Source organism: Acanthaster planci, linkage group LG19, assembly GCF_054643075.1.
Source record: "Acanthaster planci isolate LZ-2023a linkage group LG19, COTS_SCS, whole genome shotgun sequence".
Lineage (NCBI taxonomy): Eukaryota > Metazoa > Echinodermata > Asteroidea > Valvatida > Acanthasteridae > Acanthaster > Acanthaster planci.
The window spans coordinates 11,297,501-11,318,227 of NC_141795.1; the positions used below are offsets into that span (position 1 = coordinate 11,297,501).

At 42.2% G+C, this 20,727-nt stretch overlaps 2 protein-coding genes across 2 annotated transcripts in view; both read left to right on the top strand.

Annotated features, from left to right (window-relative positions):
- Nucleotides 1-11,787: 11,787 nt before the first annotated feature.
- Nucleotides 11,788-20,727, top strand: part of LOC110988145 (broad substrate specificity ATP-binding cassette transporter ABCG2-like) — an 81,787-nt gene continuing 72,847 nt past the window's right edge. The window contains exon 1 of the mRNA XM_087129697.1: nt 11,788-11,950. Coding sequence (XP_086985823.1) covers nt 11,858-11,950 — 93 coding nt within the window. The 5' untranslated portion in view covers nt 11,788-11,857. The remainder of the gene's footprint in view (nt 11,951-20,727) is intronic.
- LOC110988146 (uncharacterized) lies at nt 14,675-19,724 on the top strand. Its single transcript, XM_022251414.2, has 4 exons — nt 14,675-15,521; nt 15,875-15,936; nt 17,406-17,579; nt 18,066-19,724. The coding sequence occupies exons 1-4, from the start codon at nt 15,424-15,426 to the stop codon at nt 18,167-18,169; spliced, it is 438 nt and encodes a 145-aa protein (XP_022107106.2). The 5' UTR covers nt 14,675-15,423; the 3' UTR covers nt 18,170-19,724.

Sequence of the window (20,727 nt, forward strand, 5' to 3'; positions counted from 1 at the left end):
TTCTTACATAACTTTCTCTACAGGCTTATAAAAGCTGCCTGTTAGGCTAGTAGGTGTGGACTTACGGCTGGGCATGGTGGTGGATGGTGGTGTATATATTTGTTCCCTTATTTCCATTTTAGTTCCTGCTGCAGGATCCCTAGTAGAATGAAATATCTTTTCACTATTACTTTGCACCACCACTACAATAGATTTTTCTGGACAGGGTTCGATGGTTTGCTCAGTCTTTCTGTGAGTATGTTCTAATTTAGTTTTCTTTAGTTTTACCTTGTGCCCATTTCCTTTGCCACGCCCCAACTATGGTGTTTCACCGTAGTTGGTCTACATCTGCTACTATTTTACACAGTTTCAGACTGTTTCAGTTTGTAACTCGCCCTCCCCTGGTGTTTTGTCATAGGTGAAGAAGCGCCTGTTAAATTAATAAATTCAACTGTTTGAAGGTATAATTTAAATTTCCTTTCTTGTATTCTTACTGATTTTTTTGTTTAACTTCATAGAAATATAGTTAGTTCCCCTTATTGGCGGTTGGACCTGTTTAGGTTGCCGTTACAATATCACGACCTGTCGACGATGTGGGGATCGAGAGCGAGTGTTTCATGGTTCAGATACACAGAGGGAATTCTGTGAATGGCTTTTTGGAGAAGCCAACGCTGGTTCTGTCATTCTGTGTCATAACTTCCAAGAATATTTTGCGGTATTCGTATGACAATGCAGTTTTGCCTGAAGTCATATTTTCAACGCATCTAAGGGTGCAGTGTCCCAATTCAAGGAAAATTCTCCGCCAGGCCGAGGCGCAGAAAAAGTACCCCCAGAGATTGTTTCGAAAAGAGGGGTCTGTTTGGGCCAGGAAATGGTGGAATTGTGTCAGTATGGCCCAGGATCATCTCTGTAGATTCAGGGACACCCATCTGGGGGCAAAGCAGACAAAAATGGGATTGAAAATTAGTCAGAAGAGCTCCAGGAAGGTGAGGGATGTCATTTGAAAAATGGCCGCTGGGAGGGCTTGGCAACATTCACTTTTTTGGGGGGGGGTGAATTTGTTTTGGGCGGATGATTAAAAAATTCATTGGTTAACCTACTAAAAATTGAAAATCAAATGAAATCTGAAGGACCAAACAACACAATGATTTTTGTTTGAGAGGCCTCAGGGACTTCAGTTACCTGCCATGGGGCTCCAAACTTGGTTGATTTTACACTATTTTCAATGGAGCTTGAATTAGTTCAGTGCACCCTATATTGCCAAGACGGCGGCGTCCTGGATGTCATGGCGGTTGGATTGAAAAATCATTTCTCACGTTTGCGATAGTTACACCAGTGGTGGAAAGAATGGAACAAGCCAGGGATAGCAGTTTTATGAATTGTGAGACATGAGAAACATTTGATTGTTGGCAGCAACACTCCACTGGTAAATACCCATGCAATCATGTGGAAATTCTGAAAAACAATTAACTCTGTCACTGTTCATGCTGCTTGCGTGTAATTTTCAAGAAATCAGCAGTGACCGAAGGACTTGATGATTTCCGTGGGCCAACCCTGACCGAGCTTAACCCTAACGGAGGCCAACCCTAATGACGGCTAACCCTAACGGAGGCCAACCCTAATTATGAAGGGTAACCCTAACAGGGCCCTAACCAAGGGTGGGGATACTTCCTCGATGGTCAACTACAGCCCGCGCACCAACTGACCAAGCTGTGGATATATGCGCAGGTGACTGAAAGTTCTCGAAACACTCTCCTTGGTGGTTTGTTCCACTCTTGTGTTGGAAGTGCCCTATTTTGGGCTCAGGTTTTCAACTCTTGGGCTGGAGCGTGTCAACAGGAATAAATTCTACGTAGAGCTTTCATGTCAAAGCATGGCTGAAGTTTCATGATTTTCTTGTATTTGATCTCTGCTGTTGGTAGTGTATGGCCAAAGGGGTAACCCTTCCTTATCAGTAGGACATGCTAGTTGAAGCTATTCATGGGGAAAGGTGCAATTTTCAAATGCTGATTGCACATTCTTCTGTTTGCACTATAGTAGAAGTGTACATGTACAGTGTATGTATAGGCAGTTTGTGCACATTTGCTATTGGCTGACCTTGATGATTTACTCCCCATAGCACAGCCAGTGGACTTTTTTTTCCAATTTATTTTCAAAAATTGAGTTTTTTGGAACATTCTCAACCATTCAGCATTGTTTCTGTGTCAGACTGTGAAAAAGGGGTGTATATAAAGGGTGCAGTGTCCCAATTCAAGGAAAATTCTCCGCCAGGCCGAGGCGCAGAAAAAGTACCCCCAGAGATTGTTTCGAAAAGAGGGGTCTGTTTGGGCCAGGAAATGGTGGAATTGTGTCAGTATGGCCCAGGATCATCTCTGTAGATTCAGGGGCACCCATCTGGGGGCAAAGCAGACAAAAATGGGATTGAAAATTAGTCAGAAGAGCCCCAGGAAGGTGAGGGATGTCATTTGAAAAATGGCCGCTGGGAGGGCTTGGCAACATTCACTTTTTGGGGGGGTGAATTTGTTTTGGGCGGATAATTAAAAAATTCATTGGTTAACCTACTAAAAATTGAAAATCAAATGAAATCTGAAGGACCAAACAACACATTGATTTTTGTTTGAGAGGCCTCAGGGACTTCAGTTGCCTGCCATGGGGCTCCAAACTTGGTTGATTTTACACTATTTTCAATGGAGCTTGAATTAGTTCAGTGCACCCCTAAAGTCATGAGTATCATGGTTGCAGTCAATGAAATGAAATTCGTTGACTCTCTCAACTTCCTCCCCATGCTCCTCTCCAAGCTACCCAGTGCGTTCGGTCTGAAGGAGTTGGCCAAAGGCTACTTTCCGCACTTCTTCAACACGAAAGCGAACCAAGATAAGATCATGACCCATCTGCCTGACATGAAATATTACAACCCTGCAGCCATGAAGACAGGAGACAGGCAGAAATTCATGGACTGGTACGACCTACATCAGAATGATGAGTTTGATTTCAAATAGGAAACCATTAAATACTGCCAATCCGATGTGGACATTCTCTGTCGATGCTGTCTCCGTTTCAGAGCTCTGTTTATAGATATGACGGCTGATGAGAACACTCTTGGCATTGACCCCTTCCAGCATTGTATTACCACAGCGTCTGCTTGTAATCTCGTGTACTGGACCAAGTATTTAGAGCCTGAGACCGTCGGCATCGTTCATCCTCAGGGATACAGCTCCAACGACAGACAGTCCGTCAAAGCGTTAAAATGGCTGAAATGGATGACCTATCAAACGGGTCATTATATTCAACACGCGGCAAACAATGGTGAGGTACGTGTGGGCAAATACAAAGTGGACGGTTAATACGATGCGGGGGTCAAGACCGTTCTGGAGTTCCACGGCTGTATTCACCATGGGCACACTTGTCTAGACCGTACCACAAACAACCCCTTCAACAATTTGACAATGGAAGAACTATACCAGAAAACCATTGAGAAACGGCAGTTCCTCATCGACAAGGGCTATCGCTATATTTAGCAGTGGGAATGCGAGTTCCATGCGCAATTGAAAAAGGATGACTCGATGAGAGAATACATTGAGGCCTTGGAAGTTCCCACCCCTGTCGTCCCTCGTGATGCCGTCTGCGGAGGACGCACCAACGCGACCAGACTCTTCTACGAAGCTAGGACCGGGAAGAAAATCAAATACGTGGATTTTACCAGCCTGTACCCATACATAAACAAGTATGGTAAATATCCTATCGGTCATCCCACCATCATCACCGAGAATTTTGGTGATATAAGCGAGTGCTAAGTGCTTCCTCCCAGAGGGTTGTATCACCCAGTACTTCCCTACAAGGCAACTGGCCGGTTGATGTTTCCTCTATGTGCCAAGTGCTGCGAAACTCAACAGCACTCTTCCTGTCTCCATAGTGACGAAGAGCGGGCTTTGAAGGGTACCTGGGTCACGCTGGAACTTCAAAAAGCACTTCAGATGGGCTGCCGACTGCTTACTATCTATAAGGTGTGGCATTTTGACCGTGTTGCTCAGCATGATCCCGATACAAAAGGAGGAGGACTATTTGCGTCATGCGTCAATGCTTTCCTAAAAATGAAGCAGGAAGCCAGCGATTGGCTGCAGTGGTGTCAGACAATGCAGCAGAAACACGATTACATCCACACGTACTTCGACAGGGAAGGTGTCAAGCTGAAGTGGGATAATATCCAAACGAACCCTGCGGAGTACTTTGAGAGTTTAATGCGCAATGACATCCAAGTGAACCGCGTCCACTTCGTCTTGGAGGAGATGGTTGAAGTTCACTGGCAGAATACTGATGATTTCATCGAGCCTTCTGGACGGACCAACGTAATCATTGCAGCGTACACCACAGCGCAAGCTCGCCTCAAATTATATGAACTGTTGGAGAATTTAGGACATCGAGTATTGTATTACGATAGCGTGATTCACGTTAGTCGTGGGGGGGGGGGGAATGGGACAGAACTCATTTTAGCATAACTTTGAGAAGTACACGAGCCAACGCTGCAGTGAGTATGCATTCGATTTAGTTTCCTCGTGATTGACACAAGTGGAAGCCACAAAATGGAATGAGTCGGATAAGTGTTTGCGCCTGAAGTAGGGGAAAAACTAGTCATATTTTTAGTTATAAAAATACAAATATGCTGGCATCCTTTTGTCTGTCCATATGAGAGTAAGAAGTGGAACACCATCATGTTGATTTGATGAGCTGGATGGTCATTTAAAATTGGTTTAACAGTTTTTGTGCGACTTCTTTCAGATCGTTGGTCTTAAGTTAATTGGTTGCCATCTTGCTTCCTCCATTGCGCACGCATCTTGGGACAGCCACCAGAGACTGGGTTATACCCCTCACTTAGTTGGTGCGCATGCGTACTGAATCCCACTACGGCTAGAATCCTGTAATGTCATGGATTTTGACCAGGCAGGTGGACCCCGATAGTAATCGATCAACATATTGTATTTGATGTTCAAACTCAATAGAAAGGGATGAGCACAACTCAACAAACAGAATGAAAGGAACGCAGAAATCCAGTCTGAAAGGTGGAACTAAACTAAACAAAATGTAACCATTTACACTTCTTCTTTTATACACTTGGGCTGGCCGCCAGCGCGGAGCGATACATGCAAAGTAGTGCCAAGTTAACATAATAATAGATATCACACAGCATCAAGCTCAGATATAATTGTTAGCCCCCATTTCCATACCGATTAGAAATTAAACACTCAAAGTCCCTTTTGCTAACTTGCACACTATGAAATTCTATTTTCTGTCAATTTCTTGCCTGTCTTTGTCACGTACCTCCAAAATAAGAAGTTGGAAGTCAAGCCAGCATCATGAGACTTTTTCAGTTTCACTGAGTTTTCCCTGATATTTATCTCGGGGGCCTACTTTTGAAAAGTGAGGAATATCATAAACTCTCGAACGAGACACGCAAGAAGGAAACTGTATGGATGAGAACGGAAAGTTTTTGTTTGTGCATTGTAGTCGGGTAACTTGACATCATTCTACGTATTAGTGCAATGAAGTAGGCAACTCGTATAGCCAAACGCACTCGTATGATTTTAAGTGTATGTGTACATTGTGCCCACATCCGGACATCTCATTTTTGTGCGCTATCGAACTCAGTGCGGAAATTTGAATCCGTATGAAAAATGGACTGCATTTCATGTAATAAAGTTGGGTTCAGGTTGACTAGAAATGAGACACAAAGGGGTGAACTCATCGTTTGGGGTTCGCCATGCGGGCCGCTATGTTTGCACATGATTTATTCTGCCGGCGGGCGGAACGTGTAGTTCGTGACATGGGCGCAAACGTTTATTACAATATCTCCCCTTTTTCTGAAAGGAAACAGCTTAACAAACAATTAAGTGAATGCAACAGCTTGGAATAAAGTTACAGGTTCAGCTCTTTGAATAAGATTATTCCGAGAGTTTCTGTACTGGATTGAGTTGTGTTTGTTTAGCTGAGAGTTCACATGAGGTCTGAATATCTTTCAGAATAGACATCTTGATACCGTTCAGAGTCCAATAAAAAGTTAGCTGGAATTGTGAATTGGAGTGTTATTGACCGAGTGATGACTGATTCTGAATGGTTGGGAAATATAAAAACATTATCTTGTTAGAATGTATGACAAGTCTAGTGTCCAGACATGATGTAGTCTTTGTGCCAAATTGGTGCTCTGGTGACTCGAGTGGGTCGAGCTTCTGGGGGTTGAGGATCCGTGGATGGTGTGGCGATGTCAAGGACTGGATCTGGTGATGGTTTGGGCAGCAGGATGATGTAACGTCGGTTTCGACGGTACTCGGTGCCATTAATGCTGATGATGTAGGACCGAGGTGTTCCGGCGTGGCGTACAACTTAACCTTCTGGGCTCAACTGTCCTTTGGTTCGTATCTTCACTCTGTCTCCAGGTGTTTAATGGATCCAGGTCTCTCGCACCATGTTGTCTGTTGAAGTTACATGCGCTCTTCGACTTGTTGACAGTGTCTGCAAATCTTAGCTTGTCGTAGTTGATCTGTTTGGGTTGCAGATTGCAAGGCAGGGCTGGAAGATTGGTGCGCAACTCTCTTCCCATCAGGAGACTTGCTGGGCTCTGGCCAAGGCTAGGCAGTGGAGTGGACCGGTACATCATAAGAGCACGGACTGGATCATCTTGACTCAACAGTCTCTTAGCAATGTGTACAGCCTTCTCTGCTTGTCCATTGGCCTGTGGGTAGTGGGGACTTGAGGTGAGATGTTGGAAGTTGCACGAGCGAATTGGTCGAATTCACCGAGAAACTGAGGACCGTTGTCAGTCACCACCACGTCAGGGATGCCGTATCTCGCGAATGTTGCCTTCATGAAGTTGATCACGGATTTGGCAGTTGTTGTATGGAGGGGATGCAACTCTATCCAACGGGAAAAGTAGTCTACTACCACGAGGTACATCTTCCCCTTCACCTCTGCTAGGTCGCAGGCAATTTGAAACCATGGTCTCTGTGGCAATTGTGTAGGCATGAGGGGCTCGGCTTGTTGTGATGGCTGTATATCCTGGCAGTGTGGACATGATTGGACATATTGAGCTATGTCGGTGCTTATACCCGGCCACCACAGGGCTTGATTGGCCCGGAGTCGGCTTTTTGAGATGCCCTGATGACCCTCATGGATTCTCTGCAACATTTGTCGTCTCAGGCTCTGTGGTATCACAATGCGGTCACCATATGTGAGGATACCCCCAACTAAACTGGCTCAACATCTTTCTGGTACTTTGGCCATCCATCTTTGACGAAAGAAATGACGGCACTCAGAGTACGGTCATGGCTGGTGGCTGCTGCAATTTCAACTAGCTTTGCATCAGATGCTGGCCACTGTGATGTGATCAGGTGGACATGGGCTTCAACCTCTTATTCCAAATCTGCACTGGAGTCGGTAGTGTTGTCCTGACGGAGAGGGGCACGCGAGAGTGTATCAGCCACGACTAGGTTCTTGCCGGGGGTATACTCTGCATAGCAGTTGTACTTCATCAGTCTCATTAGTAGTCGTTGGCAACGCAGGGGGGCATCGCACAAGTCCTTTTGGTTGATGAGCGATATAGGGGGTTTGTGGTCTGTCTGGAGCGTCACTTGGAGACCTTGGAGATAGATGTAGAAACGCTTGCAAGACCAGACAGTAGCCAGTAGCTCCTTTTCGATTTGTGCATAGCGTTGTTCTGCACGTGTCAAGCTTCGGGAGCAATATGCCACAGGCTTCCAAGACTCATCGGTTTGCTTCTGCAGGATACAACCACCGACACCATAACTGCGGCATCAGCACTGACCATGGTTGGCTTTCTGGGGTCGTAGTATGCAAGTGTTGGGGCTGTTGTTAGCAGAGTTTTGAGTTGTCGAAACGCGGTGCGTTGTGCTGGGCCCCAAGTCCATTCTGTGTCATCCTTCATCAGGTCATTGATCGGTGCTGCAGTAGAAGCTGCATGTGGTATGAAGCGAGAAAGCCAGTTGACCATCCCCGTCAGACGTTTGACTTCCTCCTTCGTTGTAGGCGGCGACATTTGCAGAATCGCGTCTACTTTGGCAGGGTCAGGGTGAATGCCTTCCTTACCAAGTCGATGGCCAAGGAAATTTACCTGCTCTTGTGCAATTTTGCACTTGTCCTTGTTCAGCCTCAACCCAGCTCCTTGAAGAACCTGGAGAACATGATGGAGACGAGTATCATGTTCCTGTGGCGTTGCACCTGTTACGAGGACATCATCCATGTATATGACGACTTCTGGGAGATTAACCAGCAGATCGCTCATGATCCTCTGGTACAATTCCGGTGCTGATGTTATGCCAAATGGCAAGCGATTGAAGCAGAACCTGCTAAATGGCGTGATGAAGGTGGTTAGTTTCTGGCTGTCAGGATGGAGTGGGATTTGCCAAAACCCATGCTTGGCATCGAGTATGGAGAACACCTTGGCACCAGCAATTTTAGCAAGTACTTCCTCCAGGGTAGGTATGGTGAACTGCTCTCTGGCCACGGCTTTATTCAGCATTCGCAGGTCCACGCAAACCCTGATGTTCCCATTTTTCTCGGGAGCAATCACAATTGGGGCGCACCAGTCAGTAGGCTCCGTGATGCGCGAGATGATGCCATGTTTCTCCATTTTGTCCAGCTCTATCTTCAGCTTTGAATGCAAGGGCAGCGGTATGCGGCGAGGGGCATGGACACAGTGTGGTGTGGCATTGTCGGTCAGCTTTATCTGGACTGGAAGTCCTTGAAGGCAGCCAGTTCCTTCAACACACTATTGTCATTATCAAGGTGTACACACGTTGCACCATGTTAAGGGACACACAGGCATGTTTTCCCAAAACTGGCTCACCACCATCAATAACAAGGAAAGTCAGTACATGGTACTTGCCCTTGACTTCACAGGACAGACGCTTCTGCCCCCTCGGTTTGACTTTCCCGCCGAAGAAACCACACAGACGGGTTGTGGGTGTGAACTGCAAGGTCGGATTGCGGAGCTTCAAAGTGCAGTAAACATTGAACGGTAGTATGTTTACCTCGGATCCGGTGTCAAGCAGGAAGTTGACGGGTTTATCCTCGACTACGATGGTCTGGCGCAATGAAGTTGGTGATTGGCCATTGTCGCCGGAGACTGCACCGACAAAAAACTCAGTATCATCTTCGGTGTCATTGGGGGCACTCACAGCTCGCATGTGTTTGCGTTTGGAACGGCAAACTTTACTGAAATGTCCGGTTTTGTGACAGGACTTGCATTGCTGGCCTCTAGCTGGGCATGACACATGACTTGGGTCATATCCGCAATTGGGACACCTGACCTGTCCGGTGCGGGGCTTGGGTTTTGGTGTGCGAGTGCTAGACGCTTTCTGTCGTGGTCGATGTTGTACTGCCTGAACAGCTGCGGAGTTGTGAGTTCCTTTAATTTCATGGAGATCTTTGGTGGCAGTCTCAAGAGTTTTAGCAATTTCCAGGGCTTTTTGGAAAGTGAGGCCGTCCTTGGTCAGAAGATGTTTCTTAACATATTCACTGCGGAGGCCACAAATCAGGCGCTCACGCAAGGCGTCATCCAGAAATGTCCCAAACTGGCAGGGGCTGGCCAAGTTCTGTAGTGCAACTGCGTACTGAGCGATGGACTCATCGATGTGTTGATCACGTTTGTAAAATCTGAAACGTTTCACTACAACTAGACGCTTTGGGCCATAGTGCGATACTAGCATCTCGCAAGGGCCTTGTAGCCCTTCTGTGATACTGGAGTTGGTTCAGCTAGGCTTTTGACAGTCTTGTAGACAGTAGAACCAACTGCACTCAAAAGAACTGCCGGTTGTTTTGCCGCAGGGATTTCATTGGCAACAAAATACACGTTGAGACGTTCGATGTAGTTCCGAATATCTTCAGTCTGTTCGTATGGGTCCAGACGACCGATAAGCAGAGCGGCGGATACCAACGACGGGGACTGCGCCATCGTGATGCGTGAGTTTATTCCTGTGCGTGAAACTCACACAAGTTCGTTGGAAAGTTGTAGCGGGAAGGTCACGTTTTGGTGAACAAAACGGAATGCAAAATGACGGCTATGTTATTCTGAATCAACCACCGCTGCCACCATGTAATAAAGTTGGGTTTAGGTTGACTAGAAATGAGACACAAAGGGGTGAACTCACCGTTTGGGGTTCGCCATGCGGGCCGCCATGTTTGCACATGATTTTATTCAGCCGGCGGGCAGAACGTGTAGGTCGTTGCATGGGCGCAAACGTTTATTACAACATTTCAGACAAATGGTTCTCGATCTTGAAGAACTGAACTGATGGATATGAACGATTCGTTAGTCTTTCGGGCAGTATCACCGAAACCGAAAGAATTTTGTAAAAGTGTGAAGAATGGGAGCTGAGTAATGTGAAAAACATGGAAAATGGGTCCCAATGAAAAATGAAGTGAATTTCCAAAAAGTTATCTACCTAGAAGTGAGAAACGTTTTTGGTCTTTAAAGTTACAAGTCTTTCATGTGGCATTAAATTTGTTTGAAGGTAAACCCGGCAAAATTGTGAAAATTAGACACAAAGGTAGGAAAACGATAATTTTCTCATAATTATCCTTTGTCGTAAAATTGACATGTTCCATTTCTTTGATTATTTTCCAGAGGTCTATCTTACCAGAAGCTATTTAATATCACCATTTGATAGATTCTTGGCAGTTTTTTCACACACGCGGTCTTCAGGGAAATGGCAGAACAAATCCCTCACAACGGGTCAACACCGATATGCGTTGTCTCATTGTTAGAATAATTTTTCAGGCCGACGACCATTAATGTCACTATTGCCCATGCGCAAATACACAATATGAAATAATGCATGCAGTCTATGGGGCACGCATGCCTTATATAACCCTTATATTACCACATCATCCGCGAATCCACGAAGTGCACGTGATATGTGCGCTGGATATTCTGTATCTTTTTACGTGTTGTAGACCTTTGTACTCATTTAACCCTAGTTTAACCCTCACGTGCTCGGATTAACTATATGCAGTTTGCGACCATTCATTTAGTGCATGTGACGATCCTCGTTTAAATGTTCTAAGATCCCCATATTTGAACTATGTAGTTTTGAGAGTTCAAAACAAGTTTAACGTTGCTTTTGTTCGGGAACCAGTGCCTATGCATTTGATAAAAACTTTGCCCCCATTCAATATGAAATTTTAAAGACTATAAGCAAACAGTTGGGAGGAACATTTTATCGAAATATCGAGGACATTATTCCGTACATTCAATTGGGTTTTACTGACTGAGGTTTTGCCATTTTAGGTGTACGGAAGTTGCCAACTGTTGAGCAAGAAACTGAAATTTTAAGCTGGCGTAGTTAACACATCCACACAGATAAGGGGAGGATGGCTGAACGTTTAATTAAATAGTAAGTAGTAATTGCTTATTGGGAATTGTAATGTACCTCTTAAAAATGCACAAAAAGTCGTGTAGCTCAGTGTTCAAGAAAGCAAAGCGCTAGAGAAAAAATAAAAACAACGTGTTGAAAGAGGGGCTGGGTAAGATGATCGAACACACACAAAAAAATGAGCTGTGTAAGATGACCCATATGAATACCGAAGTTGTTTGTTAAAAACACGTCTATAAAACAGCAGGTTACTCATACAACACCCGAGTGGTCCGTTTTACATCTTCATGGAACTGCCATACAGGTGATGACTTTGCAAACGGTTTTGATCTGACGTGTCAACAAGTATTGCGTAACGGTAGAGTTGCTAAGCTTGTAGGCCTACATATATATTCCGTGTATGAAGCACGTTGGGGTAGAAGTCGTTTATTTAGTTCACATGCAAGTGTCATTGGTGCCGTACGTACGGAAAACGTTTATCGCTGAAACTGAAAAAAATGGAGAGAGAAAGAACTAGTATTGACTACCAAGAAACTGCCCTTGATGGTGTACTGGAAGGAGTCAAATTAGACAACTACATATCAACACCGGTAAGTGAAAGCATGGAGCAAGGAACAGACGTGACCCCCAGGCATTGGAATTTAACTGGACCAGTGGTAGTAAAAATGTTACGGTGAATTTTCAGGCATTCTGTGTTTCATTTTCACTTTGCACGAGACTCTTGGATAAAAGTTAACATTCAAAAGTCATTAATGATGCGGCGGAATATAATGAAGTTGTTAACCTTATCACACTCTAATCTTGAAAATAATGTGTTCTGCATATCTAGCCAAGGCACTTAATTTAAACATGATGAGGCTGGCCGAGGCGGCACGACGAGCCCCGAGTTTTTGTGCCAATCCGATAAATTCTCATCGCCATTTTGTAGGGATTGGAATCGGATCGGGCTTATAGGTGTCCACTGCCGAATGTACCCTTCGTAGTTTGTTAGTTAGTAAAACACATTTTAAATTACTGGTTAACGTTCTTCATTCCGATCCGTTTCCCCGGATTGATAGAGGCTGAACGAGGAGCCTCACAATAGGGTCTGTTCTTTGACGGCACAATCGTGTTTTCCTACAAGTCACTGCTTTTAATATATATCGCTGGCCTTCGGGACAAAAGTAAAACAATAATTCACAAAGTGTTAAAAAATCTCATGCAACTTTCAGAACAGAAGATAACAGTACATGTAGGCCTACTATTAAATACTGAATGAAACTACATCCCTATTTAAAATTAATGGGACGGATATACAGTTTGAACGACTTTGATGTAACATTGAAACCAGTCAAAGGTGATTTCTGCAAACTTTTGCCGCCCATACAAGTTGTAAGCAAATGAGATTGGACTAATCTTGGGGGTATTAAGTTGATTTAAGGAGAAACGACGAAAATTGGAGAATCAAAGAATCTGCACCTTTTGAGTAGTTTCTCCCACTTAAACCACGTTTCTCTCTAAAGTTTTCCGGTCTTGTTTAAATTTGGTCGGTAAAAGGCCAAGACAGTGTTGTAATTCTCAGCTTTCAATGATGCATAATCGCGCATTTGCGCGATTGCATCATTTTCTTTCAGCCAGTCTTTGGTGTTGCCGGCACACGTCTATATCAGTCCCCCGGGGTAGTTAAGTTTAAGTAATGGTCGTTGGGATTATTTATCCTAATTACCAAAGTTCATATCTTCCATCAGGGGCAGCCTCAGCAGACTGGCAGGGAAGAGTAAACTGTGGCAGATAAGCTACACTGCAATTTTCATTATACTACAGCATTCTAGATGTTACTGCCGTTTTTATTTTATACTAGCTAAATGTGGCTCAACCTGATAAGGCCACGATACTCCACTAAAAGCACGAGGTTGAGTTCCAGCTGATATATACCGTCCCGGGACAACGGGCACCATGCCCCCCCCACACACACACCCAACTATCAACAATTAAAAAAACAGATATTATGACAGAAAAGCGATTTGGGTGTCATTTCCTTTCCTTCAGAAAGTGTAAACCCCGTATAATGTAGCCTTAACCCTCAGAAAGGCCATAAAAGATTACATTTAAAACTCCAATTTTTACCCTCTCCGAAAATGTTTGGCCCCTCGAAAATAAGACTCTGGATCCGCCCTTGTCTTTGTGTACCCTGTAAAAGATTTTTGTTTTTTATTGCGATTTTTTTCTGTTATATGGTTTTACATGGAATATTCATATAAATAAAGAAAAATAAATTTTTTCTAACTTTTACTCATTTTTTGGTAATTTGCCAGAACTTTTGTGATTTGATCTAAACTTTGTAAAAAAACAGGGCGTCATGCAAAAATTTAGTTCTCTTTACATGTTCTTTTTCAGTAATAGACAAGTCTCTGCCATTCTACGCTGCAAATGTAAAATTACAATGGAAAACGTATTTTTTTTTGTTTTTTTTACCGCTGTTGTTTTTAATCTTATTACGGTTTTTTACAACATTTCTATTCGATTCCTATTAGTTAAGTGTTTTACACTACATCCATGTAAATACAGATGTTTCTACTTCCTGGTAATAACATTTACACTGATGGTGTTTTTTTAACACGTCTCTGTTACTTTACAAAACAAAATGGTTAAATCATGGCTGCTGTGGGTTTTTTTTACGAAATTGGCATCATTGCTTTGCTTGTTCTTCTCATCAAATACGTTTAGGTAATCATCTTTTCTTAGTTTTTAAGTTGTCGATATATTTTTTCGTCAAATTTTAGAAACATTTGTTGAACTGCAACTATTTCCAGTGCTGGGCTTGGGCCTAATCTATACCACTGAAATTGAATAAGTTTGATGTCCATCCCCAGATATAGTAGGCTATTGTCCTCTTTTGCAACAATGTCGCTCAGGAGTGGAAAGCTTTGATATAAAGTCTGTGTTAAAATGTTGGGGTATGATGGATTGGCTGCACGATGAAATGAATGTTACATGCAGGATCCGTTAATTGTGAGTCAGAGTTTAATCGAGGGTACCGGTAAAAACTCCACGAGAAAAGTGTTTTTTAACAAGCTGTTTCTTCATTTCAAAACCGTTCTGTCTCGGATCACGCTGAAATGCCATGCTTTCTTGGGCGTCAGCAAATCAGAAGCTCGCCAGCATGCGGGTTCAGCGCGCGCGGGGGGTTTGGGATTGTGGCGTGATATGACCATCGATCCAGATTGCAGCTGTGTGCAGAGGAAACTCGTCCATGTCGTCACTTAGTCACAGCCAGCGCCAAAGTAAAGGTAATTTTACTTGCATTTTTGTATGCATGGTTGATATTCAACCTACTACAGTATATTCAGTCGATGTAGAAATAATGAAAATTCATAAATAAGAGTGAAACTAAAGGTAAAACTTTACAAGTTTAGTTGAAGGCCATCCGACATGTCCAAAGAGTTAGGGGTGCACCACTGAAAGTAAATTCCCATAGACAGCAGTGATAAATCCCCATACTTCACAAATATTTTAAATTTTTAATATTTAAAAATACAACTCTCACAGGTGTTCAGGCTGCACAGAAAAATGATGTTCCACATGTCCTCTTTCATTTTCCTTTCAATTTTTGGGGGGTTGACCAATGAATTTTTGAGAAATTTTCACCAGAAGCAGACCACCCCTAAAATGCAGAAAATGGCCCTGTCCAGAAAAGTAGCCATTTTGAAAAACCCTCCCTCTGCAAAACGGCTCAAATAGTGCCACTTTCAAACCCGATTGCATCCAAATTGCTCAGAATTGGAAGCCCTGAGTCCGGCCCAGAGGTCCAGTCTCATATTTCTTCAATTCCTCAGTTCCATGGCTCTCAGGACCCTCTAATATAGAAAACTTCGATGTGTATAACTTTTATTAATGAGCTCGGCGGACATATTTCTGGCCTAAATATGAGGGTGTACCCTTAGGCCTACAGTGCCCTATATACGTACTAGGCCTACTGCGGTAGTACATGTAGGCTGCATGTACTTCGCGCATAGGCCCTACCATAATACGAACCCTAGCCAGTACAAATTGATGTGGATTTCTTGAAAAACGTTCATTTTGGATGTGTCATGCCATAAATTTTTGGCATACAGGCCTACTTGGCTTTATGAACACAGCGGTGGACATTGGCGTTGCCAGGATTCTTCCAGCCTCCAGGGGGTGGGGGCAATTTCTTTTTCTTCCGGCTCCCTATTCAATCCCCCTTCCCTCATAAGTTATGATTTAATCTAGGCTATATCTACATGTCATGTACAATAAAGTGTACCCCGAAAGACACAAACAAAATCAGAAAATAGTTCCATGACATAACAAGTTAACTAATTTTCCTGTGTAGATAGTGAATTATAAATGCCAGTCAGTTTTTGCACTGTGAAATTATAGGCTAGGCCTAAACGTTTTCGGAAAAAAGTACTTTGAATTTGTTAGACTGGTCTCGTAGACTTTGTATGGAACTCCTTGCCAAATTATCTTGATGGTTGTTTCAGTAAATTTAAATTTTGTTTCCTTCATAGGAACGGTCACGACGGTGGGTTAAAGATAACGGACACTCACCTGGACCTAATTGAGACCAAAGGTATGCACTTGTACATTTAATAGTAAACATGTACATTTGCCAGTTTTGTTCACAGGCAACATCCTCCTTGAAGACATATACTGCACACCGGCGAGTTCACAGAAGTGTTCACACTTTTAGATTCCCTTGTGGTGTCCCAGAGTGCTCAAGATCATTTGCCTCATATTCCTCATTAAACAGTCATGTGACTTGCGATCACAGCAAATACCGAACATACCATGTAAATTAAGAGGTATGGAACTGATAGATACGCCCAGTAAATGCGAAGTCCACAGCAGTCAAAAAAAAATCCAAAACAAAAGTGATATGATTAAGCACATGAAGCATCATATTGACTGTGGAATACGAGTTGAATGTCCATTTTCTAGCTGTTCAAAATGCTTCAGTAATAAGTCTTCTTTAGCTTCACACATTTCCCGAAATCGTCGGGAAAGGTCAGCCACAGAATATTTTCTTGTAGACCCATCTGTTGTGGATGAACAAAAAATTGGAAATGTGCAAAGTGACAAGAAGCCATCTGACAAGTCAGGCATGACTTTTGATGAAAGTGAAACTGGATTGGATACTCTTGTCCCAACTGAAAGTGTCACACTTAATTTGGCACTTTTCCTTTTGAAACTTCAAGCTAAGTGTCATGTACCTGAAAGGACAATTTAGCTTGTTGTTGAGGAACTAGATAACATGCAAGATTTGGCTATAGAGTACCAGGTTGAAAACATTGTTTGAAGAAGGACTCGGAGAAAGTAGTGTTAGACAAGTGGTCAGTGAGTTACTTGCAAATAATTACTGGAAACAAGCCGTGGAGAAACAGTCAGGTAGTTTGAGGTGGGCATACACAAGGAAAATGTACTACCAAGACAACTGTAGATATGTAAGTCCTGTGTCGTTGTGTCTGGGTAAGGACAGTAGGCAAAAATCAATTTGCTTTCACAATGTACCTTTGAAAGAAACTTTGAAGGCGCTCCTGAAAGACCCTTCTATTCAAGCAAACATGCTGTGTTTTACCAACAGCAACCCTGAGTCTCAACAAGTAGATATTTTAGGAGATTTCAAGGATGGAAAAGTGTTCAAAGGCAATAAGTTCTTAAATTCATCTGACACTGACCTAAAGTTGGTATTATTCCAGGATGCTTTCGAAGTGGCCAATCCCTTAGGCTCAGGAAAAAAGAAGCATAAATTTTAGCTGTTTATGTGTCTATGGGTAACCTCCATGCCTATGTCAGATCGGCAATAGACCAAATGCAACTGGTTCTTCTGTGCAAGAGTGGGAAGGGGTGGGGTTCACTTTGACAGGGTTACCCCACAAACGTCGCCCCATGTGCTTTACCTCTTTGTTTTTTGTCTAAATACAGTCATTGAATTTGACCCCTCCTCAAAGTGGAATTGGTTTTTCACTAGCTTTTGACCTTCCCTGACATTGAACAAATACTATGTAATAACCCTAATTTCGCTTTTTTGATTCATGCCAGGTTCATCTGCTTTAACTGCAAAGACGTTTATGCTTGCCATTGACAAGACAATCATTGTCAACAGATCAATCCCATCACCCTTCCAGGCTCTGTGCATGCTTGTGGCTGCCTTCTTCAACTTCAATGCGGAGTATCCAGGCATCCGAAACAAGCCACTCTTGAACCTGTGCAGCGGTATGCAAAATATTCTTTGAGTTAAAATGAGCGCTATACAAAAAATGGTATACTTGTTTACAACTTGGTAGTCATGGTATTTACATGTAATAAATGTTTCATTGGTTTGAAACACCCTCATGATGTGTTGACTGGCAAATGCACATTTGAAAAGGTTTGGCATGTTGTGTATTTCACCACCATGCTGCAAAGTTTTGACATCTGTGGGCACTGGGATTTGCTCATGTAATGGGGATCACCCACTTGATTCTTTAAATTTTGTGCAATCCGTTGCAGATAATCCCAGTTTTTGGTAAGGTAGAGGCTAGGCTTTGTGTAAGGTTTTTGATGGAACAAATCTAAAAGAAGTGTGGTTCTGAGAACTAGAGATCTGTGGTCCTGTCAGATACACCACAAGAAGGAACAAAGTTACATGTACATGTATGTTTAGGAAAGTGTTTCAGTCATGTGAATATAGTTATGGTGAATATAGTTTTTCATCCACAGCTGTCTCCTTGGTATCAATCCTGAAAGGGGTACGAAAGCAAAGAGAAAGAGAGAGAAGGGGCGTGCAGTGCACACTGCCAACAGCAAGGTGCTCTCTTTCGTGAATGCCATCAAGGACTTTGAAACCGACTGGACATTTTAAGTAAGACTTGACTGAGGTACATTAAATCCTGGCACATATCAGAGCTATTTGTTTTGTCAAAATTCATTTTGCCATATTTCCATCACATGGGGAAAGCCAACATCTAAAGTGTTCCATATTTATTTTGATTTCCAGACACCCAGTATGTGTCAGGTAATCATCTAGATCCCACATTGTCAAAGGTACTTGTAAATGTATTTTTTTTATATAAGACATCCAGTGTGTGTTAGTAAAGTGCTCGAATCAGACATGGGCAAAAGGAACAAGTGAAAGTCATTTTTGGAGGTTTTTTCGACCCCCCCAGTGTCAGCAAATAATTTCAATCTCACCAAGAAAAGGTACATGTATTTTTTTAATACTTTTTTATTTCAGTCACCCAGGATGTGTGAAGATATTTTGTCTTTCTTTCATGGAGCAAAGTCCATGTAAAATGCTTTTTATATTAGTTATCAGACACTGAGTGTGTGTCAGCTTAGGAAGAGGTTCCAGAATTTTAAAAAGTACAAAATTACGTTGTTTTTCCTCTATTTTGATCTTCAGACACAGGTTAGGTAATTATTTCAATGCCACGTGGTTGAAGATACTTTTTTTTCGTCATATTTGTTATCAGACACCGATTGTGTGTCAGGAAATCTTTCCAGAAATTAAAAAAACTAAGGTTTATAGAAAACATATTTTTCTTTTTTTTATTTTCAGACACCCAGTGTGTCAATCAAACATGGTCATGTTTTAATTCAGTCACCCAGTGTAAGTTAAGAAAACTGTTCCAGTCATGAAAAAAGTACATGGAAAATGTGTTTTTTCTTTGTGTGGATTTTGAAGCACCCATTGTGTGTCAGGTAATTATTTCGATCCAACATGGCCAAAGGTAATTTTAATCTTTTTTTTCCATAGTGGTTATCAGTCACCCAGTGTGTCAGTAAAATGCTCAAATCAGACGTGGACAAAGTTCTTGTAAAATGTATTTTTATACTCAGACACCAAGTGCTGTCAGGAAACAGTTCTAGAAAAAAGTTCATGGAAAGCATGTTTTTCTTTTCTTTTATTTTTGACTTTTACACACCCAGCGTGTCAGGTATTTATATCAATCCCACATGGTCAAAGGTACATGCCTTGTTTTAAATTTTGGTTTTTTAGACACCCAGTATAAGTTAAGAAAACTGTTCCAGTCATGTAGAAAAGTACATGGAAAATGTATTTGGATTTTGAAGCACCCAGTGTGTGTCGGGTAATTATTTCTATTTGACATGGCCAAATGTACTTTCATAGTGGTTAGCAAACGCCCAGTGCGTGTCAGTAAATGCTCAAATCAGAAACGTGTTTCAGGCATGGAAAAAGTACATGTAAAATGTTATTTCTTTATTACTTTACTTTTCAAACAATTTATTTTTTTCTTAATTTTAGAGTCTCAGTGTATGTCAGCATAGTTCAAATTAACATTTTTCCTGTTCTTGCCTCCACTTTTGGGCTTGTAAAAATACAGTTAGAAAGAGATTAAAATACGGTTCCTTGATGTGTTGTGGTGTTTCTAATTTTACTGACGTTGTGTGTAAAAATATTATAAAAACATGCAAATTGACTGACATTGCTTTGTAAAAAGTAATACATATGAACTGTTTAATCCTAAAACAACCGCTAGTTCAACAAAAATTGTTCAGATCAATGGAAAAAACAAGCATGAATTGCAAGAACAAATAAAGGCAGACAATAAATTAACATTTGATGATTTTAAAGAAAACATCCCACATGTTTTTGGAAAAATTAACATTTTCGTTTACATGAAATAATCGATATTAAATGGGTTATTGAAAACAGATGTGCTGGTATTTGACAGAGGACAAGTTTTATGAGAATATAGTTGCCTTTGTATATCATAAAACAAACGTGCTTGTAAACGCAACAAAACTCATGTATTATACCTTACAAAATAAAACTAAATTAAACAAACGGGAGAAGTCTGGCAACTCAGTTGACCTGTCATTTTCTGTAATTTTACAGAATTATTTTTTACAGTGTAGGAGTTCTTTCGTTTTTTGTACTATCGTCAACACTGTGGTATGTATTGAGGTTTGCATTCAAGCCGTCTATCGGTTCGCTTAAGTGGAGGGAAAAACAACCCAAGAATCTGACAAAGTTAAATCCTGTTTGATTGCAAGTAGGCTGTTACATCCGAGGATGTAACAATCGGTCAATAATGTAATACTAGTCAATAATGTACTAAAAATCGGCCGATAATGTAATACCAGCCGATACTGTGATAACAATCGACCGATTATGTAATAACCCAAGCGTCTCCGCGGTGTCCCCATCTGTTTCTCCTCAACGAGAGACCTGTGTACTAATGACGTGTTCCCCGATGGCTCGAGACTAGGGAAAGTGCATAATGTGACGTCATCCGTAGATAAGCCTATGCCCTCACCTTCCAACGGAAATTTTATTAAAAGTATACGTGTACGGAATGACTGCCCAGATCCAAAGATGCGTGATTCCCAAATTTGCCATTAAGGCACCTTTCCATGT